The sequence below is a fragment of the Mobula hypostoma genome, chromosome 9, assembly GCF_963921235.1.
Source record: "Mobula hypostoma chromosome 9, sMobHyp1.1, whole genome shotgun sequence".
Lineage (NCBI taxonomy): Eukaryota > Metazoa > Chordata > Chondrichthyes > Myliobatiformes > Myliobatidae > Mobula > Mobula hypostoma.
In genome coordinates this window covers 123,367,303-123,393,386 of record NC_086105.1, presented here as the reverse complement: position 1 = coordinate 123,393,386, position 26,084 = coordinate 123,367,303, and the positions used below count along the sequence as shown (strand labels likewise).

General features: G+C 39.3%; 1 protein-coding gene across 3 annotated transcripts in view; it reads right to left on the bottom strand.

Moving 5' to 3' along the window:
- smg1 (SMG1 nonsense mediated mRNA decay associated PI3K related kinase) overlaps window positions 1-26,084 on the bottom strand; it is a 142,716-nt gene that overhangs the window by 82,408 nt on the left and 34,224 nt on the right. For 2 of the 3 annotated variants that reach the window (XM_063059057.1, XM_063059059.1), the window contains exons 3-13: window positions 15,791-15,943; window positions 14,914-15,050; window positions 14,620-14,678; window positions 12,462-12,675; window positions 12,009-12,134; window positions 11,854-11,926; window positions 11,493-11,590; window positions 5,723-5,896; window positions 5,207-5,431; window positions 2,946-3,047; window positions 279-548 (exon numbers count right to left, since the gene is read on the bottom strand). In XM_063059057.1, the coding sequence (XP_062915127.1) occupies window positions 279-548; window positions 2,946-3,047; window positions 5,207-5,431; window positions 5,723-5,896; window positions 11,493-11,590; window positions 11,854-11,926; window positions 12,009-12,134; window positions 12,462-12,675; window positions 14,620-14,678; window positions 14,914-15,050; window positions 15,791-15,943 (1,631 nt within the window). Of the gene's footprint in view, window positions 1-278; window positions 549-1,484; window positions 1,588-2,945; window positions 3,048-5,206; window positions 5,432-5,722; window positions 5,897-11,492; window positions 11,591-11,853; window positions 11,927-12,008; window positions 12,135-12,461; window positions 12,676-14,619; window positions 14,679-14,913; window positions 15,051-15,790; window positions 15,944-26,084 lie in introns of those variants that run through there. The other variant, XM_063059060.1, reaches the window with a different exon arrangement.

Sequence of the window (26,084 nt, the reverse complement as noted above, 5' to 3'; positions counted from 1 at the left end):
CAAGTTAAAAAAATTTATTTAACGGTACAGTACAGTAACAAGACCTTCCCAAAAAGCCAACACCACCCAATTACATCCATGTGACCAAGCTACTAATCCGTATATCTATAGAATGCAGGAGGAAACCAGAGCACCCAGAAAAAACTGATGTAGTCACTGGGAAAATGTACAAACTTCTTACAAACACCAGTAGAACTGAATCCAGGTCACTAGCGCTGTAGTATTATGTAATCATACAGCCCCCAAATACTTTTGAAATTTCACATGTATATACTTACACCAATCAAGGAATTTTTTGCATTTCCAATTGTAGTAAGGGCACTTAAGTCAAATAGTACAATAAACTCTGCACTCTCTTCTTTGAATGTAATGTCCCTGAAAGCTTCATGATGTATCTCTGAACAGACTGGAGGAAGTGCTACGTCTTGAAGAAGACTATTCAGTGCACAAGTCATTTCCCCCAAAATCAGTTTGTAGGCAGTTTCTAGTACAGGAATATTCTTCAGACTTAACACAGCCTGATATACAAACTGTGCTGTTGATACAACCTGTATAGGATTAAATGAAAGAGCTTAATATATTATTGCATAATTGTTTTTAAAACAGCATTATATTTCTCTTAGGTAATATTTGGCAGGAAAGCATCTCACCAAATAAGAGTAAACATTCCAAGTAAAATAGGGTTTATATATTCCGATCAACAAATTTAAGATTTTATTATTAATCTCACATAGATCATTTTAAGTTTGTTGATCAGTCAATTTATGCAGATTTCTTCAGTACTCTCCCCCCCATTTACACCATAACTTGTACAGAAAGCAGAGGTACACAAAAAAAAAGCCTAGCTTTTCCTCAGTGATAGTCGGTGCATTACTAATACCTTAAATGATCACAAACTATATACTATTAGCAAGCACACATTTAAACAAAACAGGAAGCTGGTACTTCCTGTACTCCATCTTTCTGCATACTAACTCTGATCTTTCTGTGCAAGTTGCACTCATACTACGTTGAACGTAGCTTCACAAAATGTTAACTGGCTATATGATATACTGCTCTATCCCATTAGACTGTCAACAGAGTTATCAAAACAATTATGGAATAATAAAAGCAGAATAGTATGACATTCAGTCCATTTAAAATCATCCACATCCATCAAGCTCAAAAACCTTTGCACTGGTTCAAAACATAAGTTCCAATTATTCCTCCCAACAAATGACACTACACCTGACTATGGTCCCAACTTCACTGTTTTACTAGAGAAGATAATACCTAATTTTTCTGAACTACCAAATGTCCATGTGGCACTTTCTGTAATGCTGCAGCTGCCCACACTACTTGAGTGCATTCAATATGCAGTTCAGAGCAGATATTTTGCTCCAGGATAAGATTACTGAATACAGCATACACACTAGTGGGTCAGAAGTAGTGGGACTATTAGGATTGCTTCAAGGTGGAAGGTCCTCTTCCCCCTTTCTACTTACATTATCGATACTGGGAGATAACGTGGACTTGTTGGATCAGATGGCCTCCTGTGTGGAAGCAGTAACGTGATTGCAAGCATAGCAATCTCTTAAAGGAGTGGGAGAAATCAGCTGCAGGTGAAAGAAAATCTTCTGTTGCAATATTTTAAATTGACTTAGTATGTGAACACAATGCTTCAAATTATTTTGGTAAATATTTTAATCTTAACTTTGAACATCCTAAGTTTTTGCTGACTGTAAATGTCAATGATTAATTTAACAGCTGTGACCCAGGGCCTCCCCAGCTGTCAAAGCTACTCTGAAAGCAGCCAGCTGTCTGTGCCAAGCTAACATTTATACTGCACTGAGGCAAGCCAATCATGGGAGCCAGGCCACCAGACCTTACAGTTCATTCCAGTGCATTCCCAATGACAAAAGCTATGGGAAGCAGAACAGTCTGAAAGCAGCTAAGTCATCTGGGCTAAGTGCACTACACTCCAGCACTAAAACTGACTTCAAAACATCCATCACATTGTGCTTATTACCTTGCTCCTGCCTGACATGACATCTACCTTTTAATCTCTTCACGTTCTGACCTGGTGCTCTGATGCCACCTCCCTACCACTCCAGCTTAAACTCTCCTGATTAGCATGAGTAAACCTCTCAACCAGTATATTGGTTCCCCTCCTATTAAGGTGCAACTTGTCCCTCTTGTACCAGTCAGCCCTGCACCAGAAGAGGTTCCAATGATCCAAGAACATGAAGCCCTGCTCTTTGTACCAATCCTCACCCACTCATTCACTATTTTCCTATTCCTGCCCTTAGCAGCACATTGCACTAGGAGTCATCCAGAGATCACTACCTTCGAGGTCCTGCTTTTCAGTCCCTTTCTCAAATCCTATACTCACTGTGCAGGTCCTTTTCCCCCTTTCTACTTACATTATCGGTACCAATTTGTACCATAACCTCTGGATGTTTACCCTCCCCGTTCACTGCAACCTTCTGGAACATCAGCGACCGTACCACCTAGGAGGCAACATACCATCTGGTGTCTTATCTATGATCACAGAATCTCCTGTCTGTTCCCACAACTACCAAGTCTCCTATCACTATTTCTCAGCTCGACTTTACTTTTTCTGCTGAGCCTGAGCCAGCCACAGTGCCACTGACTTGGTTGTTCCCCTGTATTATCCAAGGGGGTATGCTTGGTAATGAGGGAATAGCCACAGAGGTACCCTGCACAGACTACCTACTTCCCTCACTTCTGGTGGTCCCCAACTATCTGAAGCCTCTACCTCAGTAAAAGTCTCAACTGAGAAGCCCTTAGCTTCCCTAATGAAGACTAGGGTATAGTTGCTTGAAAAATTAAAGCCTTCAAAGAATAAAAGAAAAGATTTTAAAAGACATCAGCACAATTTCATCCAGAATAAGTAGGTGCTCATGTAACTAGAAACATGCACTTTTCTTTATCCTCAACCTTACCTCTTTTTCCCTATGAAAACGGAGCTGAAGTAACTTGGAATCTGGTGAAAACAATTTTTCAACAAACGATGCTGGCAATTTTGTATTTATTTGTTCCACAATCTGAAAAAATGAAAATTGTATTATAAATGATCAAAATGCAAGAGAATAATTGTCTTAACAGATAAAACTTTGATCACGTGTTCCAGCCCTTTCTCACTCATGCCATTTTAAATCAGATGATTTTGGACTCAAATTCCACTTGAGATCTGACCAGAGACATATGAGGGGTGATTGATAAGTTCGTCGCCTAAGGTAGAAGGAGTCAATTTTAGAAAACCTAGCACATTTATTTTTCAACATAGTCCCCTCCTACATGTACACACTTAGTCCAGCGGTCGTGGAGCACACAGATCCTGAACCTCCAGAAAGTGTCCAGAGATGGGTGATTGATAAGTTCGTGGCCTAAGGTACAAGGAGATGAGTTATACAGCTCTCGTTGCATGCACATGCAGGGCAACTCTGAGTGATTATGCAGAAAGTTCGAAGTTAATAACTCATCTCCTTCTACCTTAGGCCACGAGCTTATCAATCACCCGTGCTGTGGACACTTCCTGGAGGTCCAAGATCCGTATGCTCCACGACCTCTGGACTAAGTGTGTAAATGTAGGAGGGGACTATGTTGAAAAATAAATGTGTTAGCTTTTCTAAAATTGACTCCTTCTACCTTAGGCCACGAACGTATCAATCACCCCTCGTATTATACACTTTTTTAGGCCTGCAGCACCCATGCCAACTACTGATCAACATGACTCACCAACACTAATCCATTTTCCAGCACTTGGCCCTTGTCTTCTTTATCGTTGCAAATCAAATGCTCATCTAAATACTGCAATGTGGCAGAATACTATTATCCATGTTCTATGCCTAAGTATGTATACCTAAATCAGCCTCCTCAAAGAAAACAAAGTCCACCTATCTCCTCAGCATCACTTCATAGCCAAAACTATTGTCAGGCAACATCCTGGTGAATTTCCCCAGTACCTTCTCCAACACAAACACATCCTTCCTATAATGTGGCAACCAGATATACAGAGTAATCCAACTGGGGCCTAACTAATGTTTTATAGAACTGTATATTCACATTCTACACCCCATAACTTTTTATGTGCCTGTCCACACCATGTACTTCCTAGCAAAGTGATGCAAACATATGGCACATATGCCCAAGATGACATGTGCAAAAATTGTTGTCATGTGGCATGTAGTCAACCCCTCGATTCTTTAAACACCACCCACAATAAAGAGACACATAATGATTATCTTTACTGTCAAATGAAGCAGCGAACTGTTTTTCTACAACCTGGGAGCAATGAGGTGTTCTCACAGGAAATGTCTCACACTAGTTTGGTGTCACTGAGATGGCTGCAAGAACGTGACATTGGATAATATGTTTTGAAATAGTTGCAGACCTGCTATACATATCAGTATTTGGATAGTAAACGGTTACAATAACAATACTATTCAGAATTTTTTTTTCTATAGTCTTTTTAAAAGATTATTAATTTTTGAACAGTTTTTTAAAAAAAGATTATTAATTTTTGAAGTTTTTAAAAAATGCTCCATTTATTTCAATCTGTCTCTTATACTTCTATTAATAGTAAAAGCAATGAACAGAAATAGGACATCAGTTTTCTTTAAAAAAGTTTACAATTATTGTTACTAATTTATTAATCAATGATAACATCTGCTCAAAATTAACCATAGCACATGAGAGAATTTTTGAAGATTATTGCCAATTTAGGTGCACGTGTTCTCAAGAAGGTTTGCCACCCCTGTACTATAGGCCTATCATTAATTGTGTATACTCTAGACTTAATCCTCCCAAAATGCACTGCCTCATTCTAGCAGCTATACAAACTAAAAGGAAATGCTGAATTGAGTCGCTGGTTCTGCTTTCAGAATCTTGCAATCTTTTCTCTTGAAATGTAGGAAACTTCTCCTGGTATTCTGGCAAAAATCAACAGCCCACCCTACACCACAGAAAAAAAGTACACAATCTTTTGCGCTCTTTCCCAACCCCCAAGGACTTCGTTATCAACAAAATGATTCATCCAATTTTTACTCAACAGAAACACTTCCCAATATTTTACTTGCTGTACATAACTGAAGGTTAAGGCTAAAATAAATGTTTAAATGAATGTTAGTGTTACTTCTAGGATAATGTTCAAATAAAGCTGATCACATTAACCAGTTTTAAAAATGCAAGCTATCAGACTCACCAGAGTCAACAGGTTTAAGACAGAGATGATGTATTCAGCACCAAACATTTGACAACCTTCCAGCTGATCCAACCCATAATTAATGGTAATTTCACAATGTTTGGCTATGTCAGAGTCCATGCTTCCCAACAGAACACAGACACACTCATTTGCAGCTGTCAAAACTGCCTCAGAAAAGAAAACTTGTTTTGCTGTGGTAACACAATTCACAACTCTGAGCAGGATCTAGATTTAAAAGAAATACACACATTTAAATAAGCAGAATAATTTCGTAAATAAAAATTTTGTGAACAAATTTTTTTAACTAGAAGCTTGACAAAATGTAAAAGCTTTAGATGAAAAATCTGGTTACTACTGATGCAATGACAACATACATGGCCTAAAATAAAATGTGAGGCTTTTTACACTCTAAACATACACATTTATTTAAAAAGTGAATTAGCTACAAATGACATTTCCCATGGTCAGAGACAATCCATGAAAAGCAACAGGAAATTAAAGTGAACACAATCTTACATCTGTCACATAAGCCTCAGTAATTGGAGGTCCTCTAATCGGGCTGAAACGCTCTCCAATACTTCTTACTACAGTACTGAACACTCTTAGTAGTGCTGCTAATTTTGGTAATGAGACTGAAGGTGGTGGAATATCCTCATCAACAGATTCACCAGAAGCCACGTGACTGAGGTCCTGTAAAGTTAAATATCAGACAGTTTGATCATTTTGGAGCAGTGAAGGAAGTACAATCTATAGTCATCCAATGCACTCTGCTGGGGTATTATGACCATTGCTAATTGAAAACTGCAGCAGTGTGACTATTTTTCACCTCAAAATTCAATGCAAAAACTGAAAATAAATTTCATTATATAACCCTGGCAGTGATCCAAAGGTTTCACGTCACAGAGAAAGAGCTGGCATAGTTACTTTTCAACTAAGGCTACTGCTCACTGCTAATGAATTAAAAGCACAACAAATTGCATTTTTACAAGGCGTAACTAACAAATATGAACATGAATTAACTAACAAATATGAACATGAATTAACATTAGGTCAATCTGTCCTTCCAGACTGCATTTAATTTTATTACAAGCAATTTGATTACAATTTCAATCCTGCATTACCTACCCAAGATAACTTTTCACAGCCCTACTAATCAAGAATATATCTGCCTAGTCCTAAAAAACTTCAAAGATTCTGCATTACTGCCCTTTGAGGAACAGTTCCAAAAAACAACTCTCAGAAAAGATTTCAGCTCATGATTATACAGGTGAACCCTTATTTTTAAAACTGTGGGCTCTGCTTCTAGGATTTTTCTACACCCAAAAACATGTTCTCCACATCTACAGCATCAACATCCATCAGTATCTTATAGATTTTAATGTATTTTACTCTTCTGAACCCAAGCAACAAGCCTATTCTCTCCAGCCTTTCAGATTTTAAATCTACTGTCTTCTTTGAACCCTTTCAATACCTATTGCCACCCACAGCATCCTCCCCGCTAGTCACAGTTCCTTATAACCCTCTAAAACCCTCCCCTTTACATGCTTATCCAAATGCTTCTTAAATGTTGCAACTGTACCTATCTTAACCATTTTCCTCTGGCAGGTCATTCCATGCACTCACTACCCTCTGTGTAAAACTTTCTCAGGTCTCTTAACTCTCTCCCTTCTTATCTGGTATCTATGCCTCCTAGCTTAGGATTCCCCAACCCTAAGGACTATGATAGTCACATTATCAATAAGCCAGGGAATAAAGATCCAGCATAGCCAACCACTCCCTATAACTCAGGCTCTCAAATCAAAGCATATCCCACATCAAACTCTTCTGCACCCTTTTCAGCTTGAGAATGTCTTTCTCATACCAAGGTGACCAAAACTATACACCGTGCTCCAAATGTGGCCTCAACAACAACATTACATTCCTAAACTCGATGCTCTGACTGATGAAGGGCAGCTGGTGACTACTTAGGCAGCACTTTTTAAAAAAAAAAGTCAACTGTGTACTGATACTCCCAGGTTCTTCTGTTCACAACATTCATCTGTGTCTGCCACTTATCTGGTACCCATGTCCTCTAGCTTTGGATTCTCCAACCCTGAGAAAACTATGATAGTCACATTACCAATAAGCTACGAAATGAAGATCCAGATACTTCCAGGTTCTTCTGTTCATAACACTTATCTGTGTTTTGCTATTTACTGTACAAATTCTAACCTGGTTTGACTCACCAAAATGCATCGCCTTACACTTATCCAAGTTAAAAATCCATTTGCTATTCCTCAGCCCATCCCTTTCTGATCAAGATCTCGTTCAGGGTTATACACTTGGTTCTATTTTAGGTTCATCTCTTCCTTTTGATTCGAAACGCCTTAAGCAGGTCTCTAACCCGATCGTTAAATATGCTTTGCGTATTTGGTTTCAATTCAGAAAATTTTTTGATCTTAATCAATTCGGGTTAGCGATTCCTATTTTAGGTAACATATTTTTTCCTCCCTCTTTTACGGATCGCGCTTTTCAAACTTGGAAGACTAAGGGTATTTTACGGTTTTTGGATTTATTTTTAGATGGTTCCCTTATGTCTTTTGAACAATTATCTAATAAATATAACCTATCAAGAATACATTTTTTTAGATATTTACAAGTTAGAAATTTTCTAAGTACTATACTTCCTTCCTTTCCAATGCTTCCTCCTATATATATATTTTAGATTCGATAATTAACCTTAATCCATGTCAGAAAGGTGCATCGGCTATGATTTATAATATTATTATGAAACTCAGGAAAGCTCCATTTGATAAGATTAGGGTAGATTGGGAACAGGAATTGGGGCTTACCATTTCTGTGGATGATTGGGGGCAGATTTTACAATTAGTTAATACTTCCTCTATTTGTGCTAAACATTCCCTAATTCAATTTAAAGTGGTGCATAGAGCACATATGTCCAAAGATAAGTTAGCGCGTTTTTACTCGCATATTAATCCTTTCTGTGATAGATGTTCGGGGCAGATAGCCTCTTTAACTCATATGTTTTGGTCTTGCCCTACTTTGGAAACTTTTTGGAGAGATATTTTCAATATTATTTCTAAGGTATTAAATATAGATATCTCTCCTCACCCTATTACTGCTATCTTTGGACTACCTAAAATTTCTAGTAATCTTTCCCCTTCAGCCCGTAGAATGATTGCATTTCTTACTTTAATGGCGAAAAGATGTATTTTACAACATTGGAAAGAGCTTAATGCTCCAACTACCTTTTTTTGGTTTTCTCAGACGATTTTATGTTTGAATCTGGAGAAAATTAGAAGTAACCTTTATGATTCTTCATTTAAATTTGAACAGATTTGGGGACCTTTTATTCGATATTTTCATTTAATGTAATATTTACCCTTCTTGTTTTTTTTTCACTGTTTTAATGGAGGTCGGGATTGAGGACGTGATTTTAAGTTTAACTCTGTTTGGTTTCAAGTTAGCCCATTGCTTTGCTTTGCTTTTAGTTAGTTGCACGGTGGGTTTTTTTTTGGGGTTTTTTTTTTCTTTTTTTTCATTGATATATATAAAATCTAGTATACTATTATGTTATCTTGGTTTTTTATGCTTAAATTACATTGTTTGTAGTATTTTCTTTTTGGTATTGTTATCTTTTGGAATTTTATTATACTTTAACATTGTATTAATGTTTATATGGCTTACCTTTTTTGTATACTTACTCAATAAAAAGATTTAAAAAGAAAGAAAGAAAGAAAGATCAAGATCTCTTTGCAATTCATTGTAACTTGCTTCACTATCAACAAGATCCCTTCGTTTAGGGATCATCAAACTTGCTAATTGTGACAGGCAAATTTGTATCCAAATCATTTACATAAATAATAAATAACAGATCCTTACAGGGAATCCCACTAGTCATCAGCCTCCAGTTGGAGAACTGACCTTCAACTGCCACTCTGCTTCCTATCAGAGCCAAATCTGAATCCACTTTGCTAGTTTCCCATGAATCTTAATGTTCCTGATTAGTCTCCATATGAAAACTTGGGAAACCATAGAAACCACAGTACAGAAACAGGCCCTTTGGCCCTTCTTGGCTGTGCCGAACCATTTTCTGCCTAGTCCTACTGACCTGCACACGGACCATATCCCTCCATAAACCTCCCATCCATGTACCGGTCCAATTTATTCTCAAATGTTAAAAAAGAACCTGCATTTACCACCTCGTCTGGCAGCTCATTCCATACTCCCACCACTCTGTGTGAAGAAGCCCCCACAAACGTTCCCTTTAAACTTTTCCCCCCTCACCCTTAACCCATGTCCTCTGGTTTTTTTCTCCCCTTGCCTCAGTGGAAAAAGCCTGCTTGCATTCACTCTATCTATACCCATCATAATTTTATATACCTCTATCAAATCTCCCCTCATTCTTCTACGCTCCAGGGAATAAAGTCTTAACCTATTCAATCTTTCTCTGTAACTGAGTTTCTCAAGTCCCGGCAACGTCCTTGTAAACCTTCTCTGCACTCTTTCAACCTTATTTTTATCCTTCCTGTAATTTGGTGACCAAAACTGAACACAATACTCCAGATTCAGCCTCACCAATGCCTTATACAACCTCATCATAACATTCCAGCTCTTATACTCAATACTTCGATTAATAAAGGCCAATGTACCAAAAGCTCTCTTTACGACCCTATCTACCTGTGACGACACTTTTAGGGAATTTTGTATCTGTATTCCCAGATCCCTCTGTTCCACTGCACTCCTCAGTGCCTTACCATTAACCCTGTATGTTCTACGTTGGTTTGTCCTTCCAATGTGCAATACCTCACGCTTGTCAGTATTAAACTCCATCTGCCATTTTTCAGCCCATTTTTCCCTCTGGTCCAAGTCCCTCTGCAGGCTTCCTCACTGTCTACTACACCTCCAATCTTTGTATCATCAGCAAACTTGCTGATCCAATTTACCACATTATCATCCAGATCATTGATATAGATGACAAATAACAATGGACCCAGCACTGATCCCTGTGGCACACCACTAGTCACAGGCCTCCACTCAGAGAAGCAATTCTCTACCATCACTCTCTGGCTTCTTCCATTGAGCCAATGTCTAATCCAATTTACCACCTCTCCATGTATACCTAGCGACCGAATTTTCCTAACTAACCTCCCAAGCGGGACCTTGTCAAAGGACTTACTGAAGTCCATGTAGACAATATCCACTGCCTTCCCTTCATCCACTTTCCTGGTAACCTCCTCGAAAAACTCCAACAGATTGGTCAAACATGACCTACCACGCACAAAGCCATGTTGACTCTCCCTAATAAGCCCCTCTCTATCCAAATGCTTGTAGATTCTGTCTCTTAGTACTCCCTCCAATAACTTACCTACTACTGACGTTAAACTCACCGGCCTATAATTTCCCGGATTACTTTTCGATCCTTTTTTAAACAACGGAACAACATGAGCCACTCTCCAATCCTCCGGCACTTCACCCGTAGACAGCGATATTTTAAATATTTTTTCCAGGGCCCCTGCAATTTCAACACTAGTCTCCTTCAAGGTCCGAGGGAACACTCTGTCAGGTCCCGGGGATTTATCCACTTTAATTTTCCTCAAGACAGCAAGCACCTCCTCCTTTTCAATCTGTACAGTTTCCATGGTCTCACTACTTGATTCCCTCAATTCCATAGATTTCATGCCAGCTTCCTTAGTAAATACAGACGCAAAAAACCTATTCAAGATCTCCCCCATTTCCTTTGGTTCCGCACAAAGCCGACCACTCTGATCTTCAAGAGGACCAATTTTATCCCTTACAATCCTTTTGCTCTTAATATACTTGTAAAAGCTCTTTGGATTATCCTTCACTTTGACTGCCAAGGTAACCTCATGTCTTCTTTTAGCCCTCTTGATTTCTTCCTTAAGTATTTTCTTGCACTTCTTATACTCCTCAAGCACCTGATTTACCCCCTGTTTCCTATACATTTCATACAACTCCCTCTTCTTCTTTATCAGAGTTGCAATATCCCTTGAGAACCAAGGTTCCTTATTCCTATTCAATTTGCCTTTAATCCTGACAGGAACATACAAACTCTGCACTCTCAAAATTTCCCCTTTGAAGGCTTCCCACCTACCAATCACATCTTTACTTATTTATTAGTAAATAAAGCCCATAAGTCAACATCCACTGCCAAATCTTCATATGTCCCATAAGTTACTTCTGAAAAAAACTCCCAAAGGTTCATAAGACATGACCTCCCACAAATCTCATTTTCACACTTTAAATTTATACATGTCCACTCTACCTCAGCATAAGCTTCCATATCTTCCAAAAACTGTCCAAGAAGGGTAGTAGAAAATCCAAGATCAGCGACCCAGAATTGTTCCAAGCACTGCAGCCAACCTTTGGGATGAATAAAACACCTTAAAATTTTCTTAACGCTAACAATTCCAGTACATAACTGAAATGAAATACAATTGATTAACTTGAACTGAATGTTTTATTTTTCTTATTTTTTAAAAAAAATACAGGTTACACAATTATGGACTTTATCTTATCAAACCCATCTTGAAACTAGCATTTTTAGCAAAGTTATTCTCTTCATAAAAAAGTTGATAAGGTAATAATCCAATAATGAACTACTTTAGTAAATAAAATTAACTTACCTGATACCTGCTGTGTAAGGGATTGCTTCTGAGTGTGATCTATATGCCAACCAACGAGTATATCTACAGTGTCCTTTTAAATTCAAAAGCATCATTATTAATTTGTAGCTAAACTTGCCAGAATATTTAAAAGTAATTTATTTTATTATCCTTACCCTAAAGTTGGTACTAAATATATGGGGATAACAACGTGCCACTAATAAAATACATTTCACACACTGGCACAGTAGCTCCGGTGTATCCACATTTTCCAGAACAGTCTGTAGGCTAATCATCACCAACTAGGGGGGAAAAAAAGCTTATTTAATTTCAACTGAAATAAATGCTATTTTATATCACAAGTACATTTGGAACTAAAGATGATACATTTCCACTTTCCATGCTTTTTGGAAATTCTAGTGTACAGTAAGTTTTCAGTGAACATGACACTCAATTCTTTGTAAAATTCAATTATTGCAATAACCCGTTACATCTCTGAACACACTTCCCCAATGCGAAACATCAAAAACAAAGATAGTACATGATCAGAAATTAGTTTTTACAATAAAGTGAACGTTTCAAAGAATTTAGCACTATATACAAATTAAATTTTAAAATGAAAAGCTAACCTGCATTACAGATGAAAATGCCTTCTTTTCCCCTGCAGTTTCCAGTGCTTTGTAGGTAGCACACAAGTATAGAAGTTTTACCTCATCTTTGGTGGAAGAACTAAACTTGCTAAAAATCCACTTAAAGATCTTCTCAGCCTCATAACTTAAAGATACACACAGCAAGCCAAGGCAACAAGCTCCTTCTTGTCGTAGTTCATGGAGTAGCTTACTACTGTTAGTGACAAGTTAAAGAATATTAATACCCTATGTATAAATGAATTAATAAATCAGACATTGATACAGTATGCCAGTAGCAGCTATCTATAAACGATTGTTTTTAACCACTTAATATAAATTAACAAACTAGAATAATTTTCCCATTTGAGAGATGCGGAATTGACAATGTTCTTAATTATGACAGATTTGCACAACAGCAACTTAGCCTATGAATTCTCCTGCACTTTCCAAACAGGAAATAAACATTCAAACAATTCACAATTTAGTTTGTATCCTTTTTTTTCCCATGAAGAAAGTTTTAATCATTTATTGAGGGTCTACCCATTATACTCCACAAATTATACAAAGATAGAATTTTTTGTTGGATAAAAATATACAGCAATAAATGATATAGTTTAAGGTCCCAATTTCAGATGCTATGCTGTGAAGCAATGCAGAAATAAAAAAATAAGATCAAAACTTCAGAATCAGGTTTAATATCAATGGCATGTGTTGTAAAATTTGTTGTTTTGCAGAACATTGAAATATATGGTGAGGTGAGGGCCTCCATCGGTCAGAATTGACCATGGATATTGCATCCTAATCATCTAGATACACAAGTTTGAGCAGTACGATATGGAGAGCAAGCTACTGTCCATGTGGCAAGCTTTCCCTTTCCACGCAACGGATGAATCCAAAGGAATGGCAGAGACCGATACAGCTTGAAACCAGCAGCATTGCAAGAATTGCCAGTCAGCATTGAACTCAATGTAGGACTGCCTTAGGGGTTTACTCCCCAAGCCCTCCCCATGAGTGTGTATAGCCACAAGGCAGCGGAGGTTTGAGATTGGAGTTTTCCTTCTCCTAGATGAGCTGCCAACTACAGCCAACAAGCCCCATCTGCCCAAAATATATAATAATAAAAACTATAAAATACAAGCAATATATACAATTAAATAGGTAGTGCAAAAAGAAAAAAAGTGAACTTATTCAGCGCTCATCATTTAATTGATCAATTGAAGATACTTACCTGATTCAGAGCATCAAAATTTTACATAAAACTAATATTTGCATCACTTTCAGTTCAGTCTTCTCTCACATCAGCACACATATCCTGCACTAAACAAGTTATAGGAAACCAAAAATCCATCTGATAAATTCAAAGCAAACAATTTTAAGACTAACTCTGAGATAAACTTTAATACAAAGTAAAGGTGGCATATGGCATACTTCCTTTATAGGTCAGAGCAAATAACATAAAAGTTGGGCAACACGCTGGAGGAACTCAGCAGGTCGGGCTGCATCCGACCTGCTGAGTTCCTCCAGCGTGTTGCTTTGACCCCAGCATCTGCAGAGTATTTTGTGTTTATAAAAGTTGGGACATTATCTTACATATTTCAAAACACTGAGTTTTGAGTGCAAGTGTGGTCACAACTCTGCAAGAACTATGTGATTGGACTGAAGAGAATGCTGAGGAGATTCACTAGAATGAGGACTTCAGTTATTGGGAAAGAATCAATACGCTGGTCTATTTCTCCTTTGAGAAAAAGGGACAGCAGGTTGAAATTAAGAGGGTACATTAATAGGATAAAGTCGGTCAAAATCTTTTCTCTCCCCCCCCTACAGTAAGGGTATAAAAACATTGGTTTGAAGCAAGTGTGAGAAGTTTTAAGGGAATCTGGAAAAGTGCAATAAGACCAACCCTCAATAAGAGGTGGTGAGATACAATATTGAGGCACTTGGACAAATATTCAATAGGGGAGGCAGAGAAGTATATAATCCTAATGTGCGCATACAGAATTAGTGTGGAAGGACTAGCATGGTCCACATGGTCATGGTAAGCAAAAGGTCATTTGATGCACCATGATTCTATGGCAAGAATCATCTATAAATTATATTTGTTCGCCTAAAAATTTGCAATACAAACGTTAAAATGCTTCAGAGTTTTGTATTTACATACCTCTCATTGAGCACATCCTGTATTGCACTCAGGGCATTGTCTAACTGCTTAATAAGAACCTGCCAAAAAAAACTCCAATTACTCAAATATGAAGGGTTATTTCAATTACCCATATTTACAAACCTACCATCAATACATACCTGAGCTATTCAACAAAATAGAAAATGCTGTAAATGATTACAAGATCCTGTAGCAACTCTCAAAATGTTAGCATTCTGTGTTGGCCTTTCATTGTAAAGAAAAACTTGATTTCTTTCATGATGCCAAAAAATATTTTTCTCCTTTCCAACTCACCACTTTGTTTTCTGGCTGCTGAATAAACTCTCTCAATTGCTTTATTGTAGCCAGCCGACGCTCTCTGTCATCTTCACGGGAAATCCTCCGCAAAAGATTGGACAGTCGAGACTCATCAGAATAAGATAAAGATCGTTCTGAGAAAAAAAATATTTTAAGAAAAAATTGAATAAAACGAAATGAAGTGAAGATAACGGATTAGTCTCTATCCAATTCTACCATTTAGATCATGGCGGTTCTGTGCTTTCAACCCCAGTGTTTCCCCACCATCCCCAATTAAATTTAACACAATTAAAGAAAATGTATCAATTTAAATTCCTTTTAATGAGGCTGGTGACATGATTTCTATTCTTTATGTAAATAAATGCCATCGGGCATCACCCCTGAATAGCCTTGTTCCATTTTTTAAGTTATGTCCATGCTTTTTTAGACTCACCCACCTCTTCTAGTGGTTCCATTTTCAAACCGATCACCCTGAAAGTCTTCTATATAGAAAGGAATCAATGTTCCACTCTACAAAACTAGTCCTTGGAATATAATAGTTGGTCCAGATATGATCTGATTCAAACTGCTAAATTTACTCAAAAGATTATCCTTTTGTTTGCTCAATCCTCTTAATCTCTGCTACTGAGATCTAACTTGCTTACTCTATTTCCTAGTTCCGACAAAGGACATGAACATTAACTCCAATTCTCCTTGCAACACCAAAAATGCTGGAGGAATTCGGTGTGTCAGTTAACATCGTGGACGGAAACAGATGTTTCAGGTCAAAACCCTTCAGCTTTTAAATTTCTGCAGCACTAAGGATGCTTTACAGAATACCTTTCTAGGCAAAATTAACGTTTATCTGGATATCCAGGTTCTTAAAATTGCTTACCCTGTGATTTCCTCATCTCCTTTGTGGCTAAAGCACGACTCCCATGCTGAATGCTGCTTACATCAGTGGTCACATTGTTAACCCTCAGCTCTTGCCCCAGCGACTTCCGACCATAAGCATTTTCACCAAGTCCTCCATTGACATCGTATCTGCCTGTAAAAAAAAATCATATTGGCTCAGATAAGAAAAAAAATGCAGCAACCTTCTTTCTACTGATTTTTACCATTAAAATTATAGTTGTGCCAAATTGAGATGTACAATACAGCACTCCAAGATTATTCAATTGAACATTAATGTTACGGCTTGTAAATCAATCCCACTACATTCTGGGACAGAAAAGTATATCTGCACGCATAGGAATAATGTTTTTTCCCTATGAAACGAATACTCATTGCTGGCACCAGGAACTGTTAACCACCTGTAAAGTTGTTTTCTAAAAGAAACTATTCTTAACAAAGAAGATTCTGCTATAAACAATTTTTAAAAATACCAGATTTTTAATTCCTCTTTCAGGCTTTCAAGACAAATATTGTTATCTCTTGAATTGAAAGTATTGGAACTTACAGTACAGCACAGTACAGGCTGCAATGTAATGCCATTATTTTAACCCAATCCAGGATCAATCTAACCCTTCTTTCCCACATTGCACTCCAGTTTTCTTTTATCCATGTGCCTATGCACATGAATGTCTTAAATGTCCCTAATGTATCAGCTTCTACTCTCTTCCTCAGAAGTGTGTTCTGTGCACTTAGCACTGTGTTAAATTTAAAAAGGCGCTGGCTGTCCACTCTATCTATGCCCTTTATCTTACGCACCTATCAAGTTGCCTCTCATCCTCCTTCACTCCATAAAGAAAACCCTTAGCACACCCATCCTTTCCTCATTAGACATGTTCTAATCCAGGCAGCATCCTGGTAAATCTCCTCTGCATCCTCCCCTAAAGCTTCCACATCCTTCTAATAATGAGGTGACTGGTCTGAACACAATACTCCAAGTGAGGTCTAAATAGTTTTATAGAGCTGCAACATTGTGGCTCTTGAACTCAATCACCCAACTAATGGAGGCCAACACACCATATGCCTTCTTAACAACCCTATCAACTTGTGTGGCAACTTGAAGGGATCTGTGGATGCAGACCACAAGATGCTTCTTTCCTCCACACTGTCAAAAATCCTGGCAATACAAATTCAACTTTGTATTACTTCACACTTGGCAAGGTTGAATTCCAGCTTCAATTCCACCCACCATCTCTCAGCCCATCTGTACATCCCATCAATGCCCCATTGTACTCAATGACGAGCTTCTACACCATCAACATTATCAACCCTCGTTATCAAACTTACTAACCCACCCTTCAACTTCAACATCCAAATTATTTATAAAAATTACAAAGAGCAGGGGTCCCAGAATAAATCCCTGTGGAACCCCTCTAGTCACAGACCTCCAGGCAGAATACACTCCATGTCCTCTGTCTTCCATGGACAAGCTAATTCTACATACATGCAAAGTTTCCCTGCTCCCATGCCTCCTGATTTTCTGACCTACCAATGGAAAGCTTGTTGAATGCCTTACTGAATTCCATATACACATTTACTGCCCTATCTTCAATTTGTAACCTCAAAGTAAATCAAGCTCGTGATTTCCAATCTGCCTCACTCAAAACTATGCTATCGCTAATCAGCCTGTCCTCCTCCAAATGCTCACAAATCCTGTCTCTAAGAATCCCCTCCATTAGTTTGCCCACTACTGACACAAGGCTCACTCGTCTATAATTCCTTATTATCTTTCCTGAAGAAAGGGAAAACATTTGACACCCTCTAGTACATCTTCTAGTACTACGCCAGTGGCCGAGGATGCAAAGATCATTGCTGGTGATATAAATCTCCTCCTTCACTCCCATAGTAACTTCTATCCAGCCCCGGAGACTTACCTATCCTAACTTTTTTTTTAAAAAAGCTCCAAGACATCCTCTTTCTTAACCTTGATCTGTTCCAGCACATTAAACTATTCCTCACTGACCTCACATTTATCAAGATCCCCCTCACTGAAGCAAAATATTTAATGACCTCCCCAAACTCCTCTGACTCCAGGTATGCTTCTTCTTTCTTCCCTGATCAGTTCTGTCCTCACTCTAGCCATCCTCCTATTCATATACTTGTAGAACAACTTAGGGTTCTACCATAAGACATGGGTGTAGAATTAAGCTATTTGGCCCATTGAGCCTGATCTGCCATTCCATTGCATTTGCCTTCCTCACCACCGACTCTACCTGCAAGTTAACCTTTAGGGTGTTCTGTACAAGGTCTCCCAAGTCCCTTTGCATCTCAGATTTTTGGATTTCCTCCCCATTTAGAAAATAGTCTGCACATTTATTTCCTCTACCAAAGTGCATGACCATGCATTTTTCAACATTGTACTTCATTTGTCACTTTCTAGCCCATTCTGTCTTAGTTCTTCTGCAGCCTGTTTCCTCAACACTACTCGCCCCTTCAAGCTTTGTATCATCTACAAACTTGGCAACAGAGCCATCTATTCATTATCTAAATCATTGATAAACAGCATAAACAGAGGCAGTCCCAACACAGACCCCTGTGGAACACTAGTCACTGGCAGCCAAACAGAAAAGTATCATTTTATTCCCACTTACTGCCTCATACCAATCAGCCAATGCTCTAACCATGCCAGTAACTTTCCTGTAATACATGGGACTCAACTTGGTAAGTGGCCTCATGTGTGGCACCTTGTCAGAGGCCTTCTGAGAGTCCAAATATACAACATCCACTGTATCCCCTTCATCTATTCTACTAGTAATCTCTTCAAAAAAAATTCCAAGAGGTTCGTCAGGCAAGATTTTCCCTTAAAGGAAACCATGCTGACTTTGTCCCATCTTGTCCTGTGTCTCCAAGTACTCCATAACCTCATCCTTAACAATTGGCTCCAAATATCTTCCCAACCACTGAGATCAGGCTAACTGGTCTATAATTTCCTCTCTGCTGGTCATAATCTTCCAGTCCTCTGGCACTATGCCAGAGTCCAATCCTGCCACAATCTTTACAGTTAGCTCTTTCAGAACCCTAGGGTACAGTTCATCTGGTCCTGATAATTTATATACCCTTAGGTCTTTCAGCTTTTAGAATACCCTTTCCCTTGTAATAGTAACTGCACTTTCTTCTCTGCCCTCACACCTTTCAACGTCTGGCACACTGCCAGTGTCTTCCACAGTGAAGACTGACGCAAAATACTCATTTAGTTCATCTGCCATCTCCTTGTCCCCTGTTGTTATTTCTCTGGGCTCATTTTCTAGCGGTCCTGTATCCACTCTCATCTTTCTTATTTTTTAAAAACATACTTGAAAAAGTTTTTACTATCCACTTTAATTTTGTTTGCTAGCTTGCTTTCATATTTAATCTTTTCTCTCCTAATGATTCTTTTAGTTGCTCTCTGTTGGGTTTTGAAAGCTTCCCAATCCTCTGTCTTCCACTAATATTTGCTTTGTTGTATGCCCTCTCTTTTGCTTTTATGTTAGCTTTGACTTCCTTTGTCAGCTACAGTTGTACTATTTTACCATTTGAAAATTTGTTTTTGGAATACATCTATTCTGCATCTTCCTCATTTTCCCCCCAGAAACTCTCACCATTGCTGCTCTGCTGTCAATCCCGCCAGCAGCTCCTCGAATTTACTTGGCCAACTCCTCTCTCATACCACTGCACTTTCTTTTACTCCATTGAAACACTGCTATGTCATTTTACTTTCTTCCTATCAAACTTCAAGTTGAACTCAATCATATTATGATCACTGTCTCCTAAGGGTCTTTTACCTTAAGCTCCCTAATCACTTCCAGTTCACTACATAATGTAAATGTAACTTTGCTGGATCAAATAATGACAGCACAAAAAGATCGTTACTTATCTTTTCACCTGTTTATTTCTTCGAGCTCAGCCGGCAAGTGAACTTGGACCCGACATCAGGGAGAGACCCTTTCTCATCTCCCCGGCGGTTCTACAAGTTCACTGCCTGATGTCAGAATTGTCAGAAGTTATAAGGCCACCGATACAAAAGAACAATCAGTTTGATAACCATTGTGGTCAAGTCAATGGACTATTGATACAAAAGTACAATCAATTTGTTAGACACTCCAGCCACCTTAATTAAAGAAAAGAATGTCCTACCTGGTTTGCTGGAGCCACAACTTAATTACAAAGATAAGAACATCCACCAAATTTATGCTTTAAGAAAGGAATATTCTGTCTAATTTCCATCAGGAACTGCTTTTTGTCAAAATTAAAAGGTGTGAAAAACCCAGAGACATCTTATGTGGATCTTGGTGAACTTTAACTCTCATCTTGCTCCAAAGAAGGCAGCTGTGAGACGTTATTCAAACACACTGCATTTACAGACATAGTCAGTACTTAATCCATTGTTTACAGGAATCTGAGAATCCCCCATTCCCTTAAATTTTATCAATAACACCCAATCCAGTATAGCTGATCCGCTAGTAGGCACAACAACAAACTGCTCTAAAAAACCATCTTGTAGGCATTCAAACTCTCTCTTGAGATCCATTACCAACCTGATTTTCCCAATTGACCTGCACATTGAAATCTCCCATGACTAGCATAACATTGCCCTCTGGTTACATCTTTTCTATTTCTTGTTGTAATCTGTGGTCCCACATCCCAGCTACTGTTGGGAGGCCTGTATATAACCGCCATCAGGGTCCTTTTACCCTTCCAGTTTCTTCACTCAGCCCACAAAGATTCAACATCTTCTGATCCTATGTCACATCTTTCTAATGATTTGATGCCATTCTTTACCAGCAGAGCCACGCCACCCTCTGTCTACCTTCCTATCCCTCTGATATAACATTTAACCTTGGACATTCAGCTCCAACTACAACCATCCTTCAGCCACAATTCAGTTATGGCCACAACATCTAAAAATCTGCAATAGTGCAACAAGTTCATCCACCTTATTTCTTGTACTCCATGCACTGAGATACAACACTGAGTACTGTATTTGCTACCCCTTTTGATTCTGCACCCCTAATGCACTGATTCTCACCCTGCTGGTTGCAATTTTGTCCTATCATATGCTTGCTCTTCCTGACAGTCTGACTGCATGCTATCTTTGCTTTTTTACTATCCGTCCCATCTCGAGTCCCTTCACTCCACTTCCCACCCCCACCCCGCCAAATTATTTTAAACCCTCTCCAACAGCTCTAACAAACCTTCCCACGAGAATATTGGTGCCCCTCGGGTTCAGGTGCAACCTGTCACTTTTCTACAGGTCATACCTCCCCCAGAATAGATCCCAATGATCCAACAACCTTAAGCCCTGACCCCTGCACCAGCTTCTCAACCATGCATTTATCTGCCAAATCATCCAGTTTCTATACCCTCACTGGCACATGGCACAGGCAGCAATTCAGAAATTACTACCCTAGAAGTCCTGCCTCTCCACTTTTCACCTAGCTCTCTAAATTCTCTTTTCAGAACCGCTTTGCTTTTCCTTCCCATGTCATTGGTACCAATACGTACCAAGACATCTGGCTGCTCTCCTTCCCTTTCCAAATGTCGCAATCCGAGACATCCTTGACTCTGGCACCTGGGAGGCAACATACTATCCCGGTGTCCTGTTCACGTCCACAGAATCTCTTGCCTGTTCTCCTGACTATTGAGTCCCCATATCACTACCGCTCCTCTCTTCTCCCTCTTTCCCTTCTGCACCACAGATCTATGCTCAGTGCTAGCAGTCTGGTTTCTGTGGCATTCCCCTTGAAGGTCATACCCCACAACAGTATCCAAAGTGTTATGCTCATTGAGAGGAATGGCCACAGGGGTGCTCGGTGTTAACTACCTATTCACTTTTCCATTTCTCCTGACAGTCACCCAGTTACTTGCTTCCTGCAACTTCAGGATGACTACTTCCCTACTACTCTGATCGATTATCTTCTCACTCTCCCATACAAGCAGGTCATCCAGCTGCTGCTCCAGACCCCTAGCATGGTCATCAAGGAGCTGCAGCTGGATGCACTTCACGCAGAAGTAGCTCCCTGGGAGACTGAGTCTCTCAGGACACAACACCTGACATGAACACACAACATGAACACACAACAGCCATTTACTACACTAGGTACAGTGGGAGAGAATAAAAAGGGAACTTTAACAGGTTTACCCAGAGCCAACGCCTCTCTCGAGCTGAAGTCTTTCCCTAATCCTAAGCCTTCAAGTCCTCTCCAAGCACTGTTAAAATCCCTTAAGCTCCTTCTTAATTACCTTAGCTGATCTTGTTTCCTAAACCTTAAGTATGCTTCCTTCTTCCTTGACTAAATGCTCCATTTCTCTTGTCAACCATGATTCTTTCATCTTACCATCCTTTCCCTGCCTGAAAGGACAATCCTATCTAGAACCCTATGGAAGTGCTCCCTAAAAAACCTTCAGATTTTCAATGTACATTTCCTTGAGAACTTCTGTTCTCAATTTATGCTTTCAAGTATCTGCTTAATACCATTGTAATCAGCCCTCCCCCATGAAATACTTTCCCATACTGTCTGCTCCTATTCTTGTCCAAGGCCAGCTAAAGGTCATGGAGCTGTGATCACTCCTGAAATCCTCACCCATCAAGAGTTGTCATCTGACCAGGTTCATTGCCAGGTCTAGACCCAGTATGGCCTCTCCTCTAGTTGGCCCGTACACATATTATCACAACACTTTCCTTGGCATACCCAACAAATTCTGCCCCTTCTACTCCTCTTGCACTAGAGGTACCAATCAAAATGAGGGAAGGTGATTTCTCCTACGACTTCTCCCTGTTAATTTTGTATCTTTCTAAAATTTGCCTACCAACCTGCTCCTAAGCGTCTCTGTTACTATTGGGGGCCTATGAAACTTGCAAAAGCACGATTGCTCCATTCTTGGTTCTGTTACCTGCACAGTCTCAGTAGACCTGCACGACAGATCCCTCGTGTCGCTCTCCCTTTATGTAGCTGTGATATTTTCCCTCATTAGAAGTTTCTCCCCCACTTCAATTCCCTCCCTCCCTGTCCCTTCTGACCCCAGAAAATCCAGCAGCCATTCCTGCCCTTGTAGCAGCCAAGTCTCTGTAAAGGTCATGCACTGATTTATTTTCAAAGTTCTTCACCTTTGTTCCTGACACTTCTTACATTAAACATTTTTCAACCTATGCAACTGATTACATTTATGCTCTATCCATTGCTTGTCCTTCCTCAGTCTCTTACATATTGCATCTACCTTTACACCAACTGAGAAGGCAAAAGATGGGGGTCTGTGTTTCATGATAAATGTCTTGTCTCACTCTTGCTCCCCTGACATGGAACATCTAATGATTAAGTGCTAACCGTTCTATTTACTAAGAGAGTTTCTCTTCATGATCCTGACTGCAGTGTGCATACTGCCAAAGGCCGATGTTAAGCAAGCACTCAAAATACTGTATGCTGCCATCAACAAACAAGAAACAGCTGATCTCGACAGTTTTCAAATCACTGTCGGGGATTTCAATCAGGCTTATTTGAAGAAGTCTCTCCCTCTTTATCATCAATATACCAACTGCAACACCAGTGGTCCCAACACACCAGAGTACTGTTACACAACCATAGGGAATGCATACCATTCAATCCCTAGACTGCACTTTGGGAAATCTGATCACTTGACTGTTCTCTTACCTGCATCCTGGCAGAGGCTAAAGAATTGCTTCGAGCTGGTGATACACCACAGTTGTCATGGACTTCATGTAGATATAAAAAAAAGCAATCATAGATCAGTGCGTCCCCACAAAAATCACTCAGAAGCCCCGGATAAACTAAGGGAACTGCAATCTGCTGAGGGTCAGCTTAGTGACGTTCAGGTCTGGTGACCAAGTAAAATATAAGAGGTCCAGGTATGAAATCCGGAAAGCCAACTCATCTGCAATTCCAGACTAAATTTGAATCACTGAAAGATGCTCAACGGCTGTGGCAGGGCTTGAATGCTATCACTTCCCTCGAAGTGAAACCAAGTGACATAAGTGACCATAAGGTTTCACTCTCAGATGAATTCAATGCCTTTCAAATCTCTTCCTATCTCTTCTTTCAGTTAGTCCTGACGAAGTGTCTCAGCCCAAAACGTTGACTGTACTTCTTCCTATAGGTGCTGCCTGGCCTGCTGCGTTCCGCCAGCATTTTGTGTGTGTTGTCAATGCCTTTTATGCTTATTTTGACCATCAAAACACAGAAGTACCTTCAGGAATTCTCACAGCATTGATGACCCTGTGATACTTCAGAAGGGTGAACCCATGTAAAGCATCTAGTCCAGAAGGGATACCTGGACTAAAAACCTGTGATCAACTGGCAGAAGTTTTCACTGTATTTTTAAACCTCATGCTTTGGCAGCCTGAGGTGCCCATCTCCTTCAAGCAGGCTTCAATCACACCAGTGCCCAAGAAGAACATTGAAACCTCCCTCAAGATTATCATCCAGCAGCATTTATATCCACAGAAACGAAGTGTTCTGAGAGGTTGGTGACCAAACATATCAGTCGCTACCTGAGAAGCGACTTAGATCCACTCTAATTTGCCTTTCACCACCACAGGTTCACATCAGATGCAATCATTAACTCTTCACTTACTACAGTTCTGCATTCAATACTATTAACCCCTCAAAACAAATCAATTTGCTTCAAGACCTCGGCCTCAATACCTACTTGTGCAACTGAATCCTCAATTTCCTCACTTGCAGACCCTAGTCAGTTCAGATTGGCAACATCCACAATCACCATTAATACTGGTGCACTTCAAGGTTGTATGATTAGTTCCCTGCTCTACTCGCTTTATACTTATGACTGTGAGGCCAAGCAAAACTTCAATGCCAGATTTAAGTTTGCTGACAACACCACTGGCATTGGCCAAAGCAGCATATAGGAGGTAGATTAGGTATCTGGCTGACTGATGACAACAATTCTCATCCAATGTCAGCAAGACAAGGGAGCTGCTTACTGACTTCAGGAAGAGAAAACTGATGTCCAAGAGCCAGTCCTCATTGGAGGATCAGAGGTGAAGAGGGTCAGCAACTTTAAATTCCTTAGTGTTATCATTTCAGAGGACCCAGGTCCAGCATAGCATGCAAGTGCCATTACAAAGTACATGGCAACGCCTCTACTTCCTTAGAAGTTTGCGAAGATTCAATATGTCATCTAAAACTTTGACAAACTCTTATAGATGTGAGGTGAAGAGTATTGACTGGTTGCATCAAGGCCTAGTATGGAAACACCAAATGTACAGAAAAGCCTACAAAAAGTACTGGATACAGCCTAAGCCATCATGGATAAACCCCTCAACCAGCAGGTTCTTGAACCAGAGGGATAACTTCACTCACCCCATCACTGAACTGTTCCCACAAACTATGGACTCACTTTCAAGAACTATCTCATGTTCTCAGTATTTATTGCTTAGTTACTATTCTTTTTCTCTCTTTTCACATTTGCAGAGTTTGTTGTCTTTTGCACATTGGTTGTTTGTCCTTCTTGGGTTGTTTCTATTGTGTTCCTTGTACTTTCTGTGAATGCCCACAAGAAAATGAATCTCAGATTGTATATGGGTGACATATACATACACTTTAATAAATTTATTTTGCACTTTGCTCCATCATCTGAGCCCCCACTGGTTGCCATCCTCCTACAAACTTATTTTAAACATCCCCTCGATCTGCATCTGCCATTGTTCCAAACAGAAACTTAATAGAAGCATGTATTATCAATTCGGGCTACTTCCATAAAATGCCTTACTGCAAAAAAAAAAGCAAATGAGGTTTATTTTTATGAGTGGAACTTAAAAAAGCCAAGGTAGAAGCAAGCTGTTATACTTCAGGAGGGATTCATATTTAAAAACACAGCTTGTTCTGCTGGTGACAAACTATTAGAAAAGAGTATAAACTAGCCTGAATCCAGGTTCTGGTGAACAAAAGCAAGACAGCTGACATTATTAGAGGAAAAAAAATAGTAGAACTGGGTCGACAAGAAAACAGTTTTTCAGATGACATTGAGTTTGTATATTATTTACTCAGCATAAAAACCCACTGAGTTTTAAATGAATTCAGTCTGATCCATATTTCTAGTATGCATACATCGACTGCAAACATTCAGTCCTAATCCTAACAAATAGCTTAAATGTTGTGCTCTTCAGAGATGGAGGGTTTAGTTGACACAAGGTGGCAGGATTAATCCAAGTTAGATTGTTTCGTGCTGAATATGCAGCATGTGAAGTGTGGGATTCTCCAACAAATAAAAAAATACAGATCCAAAAC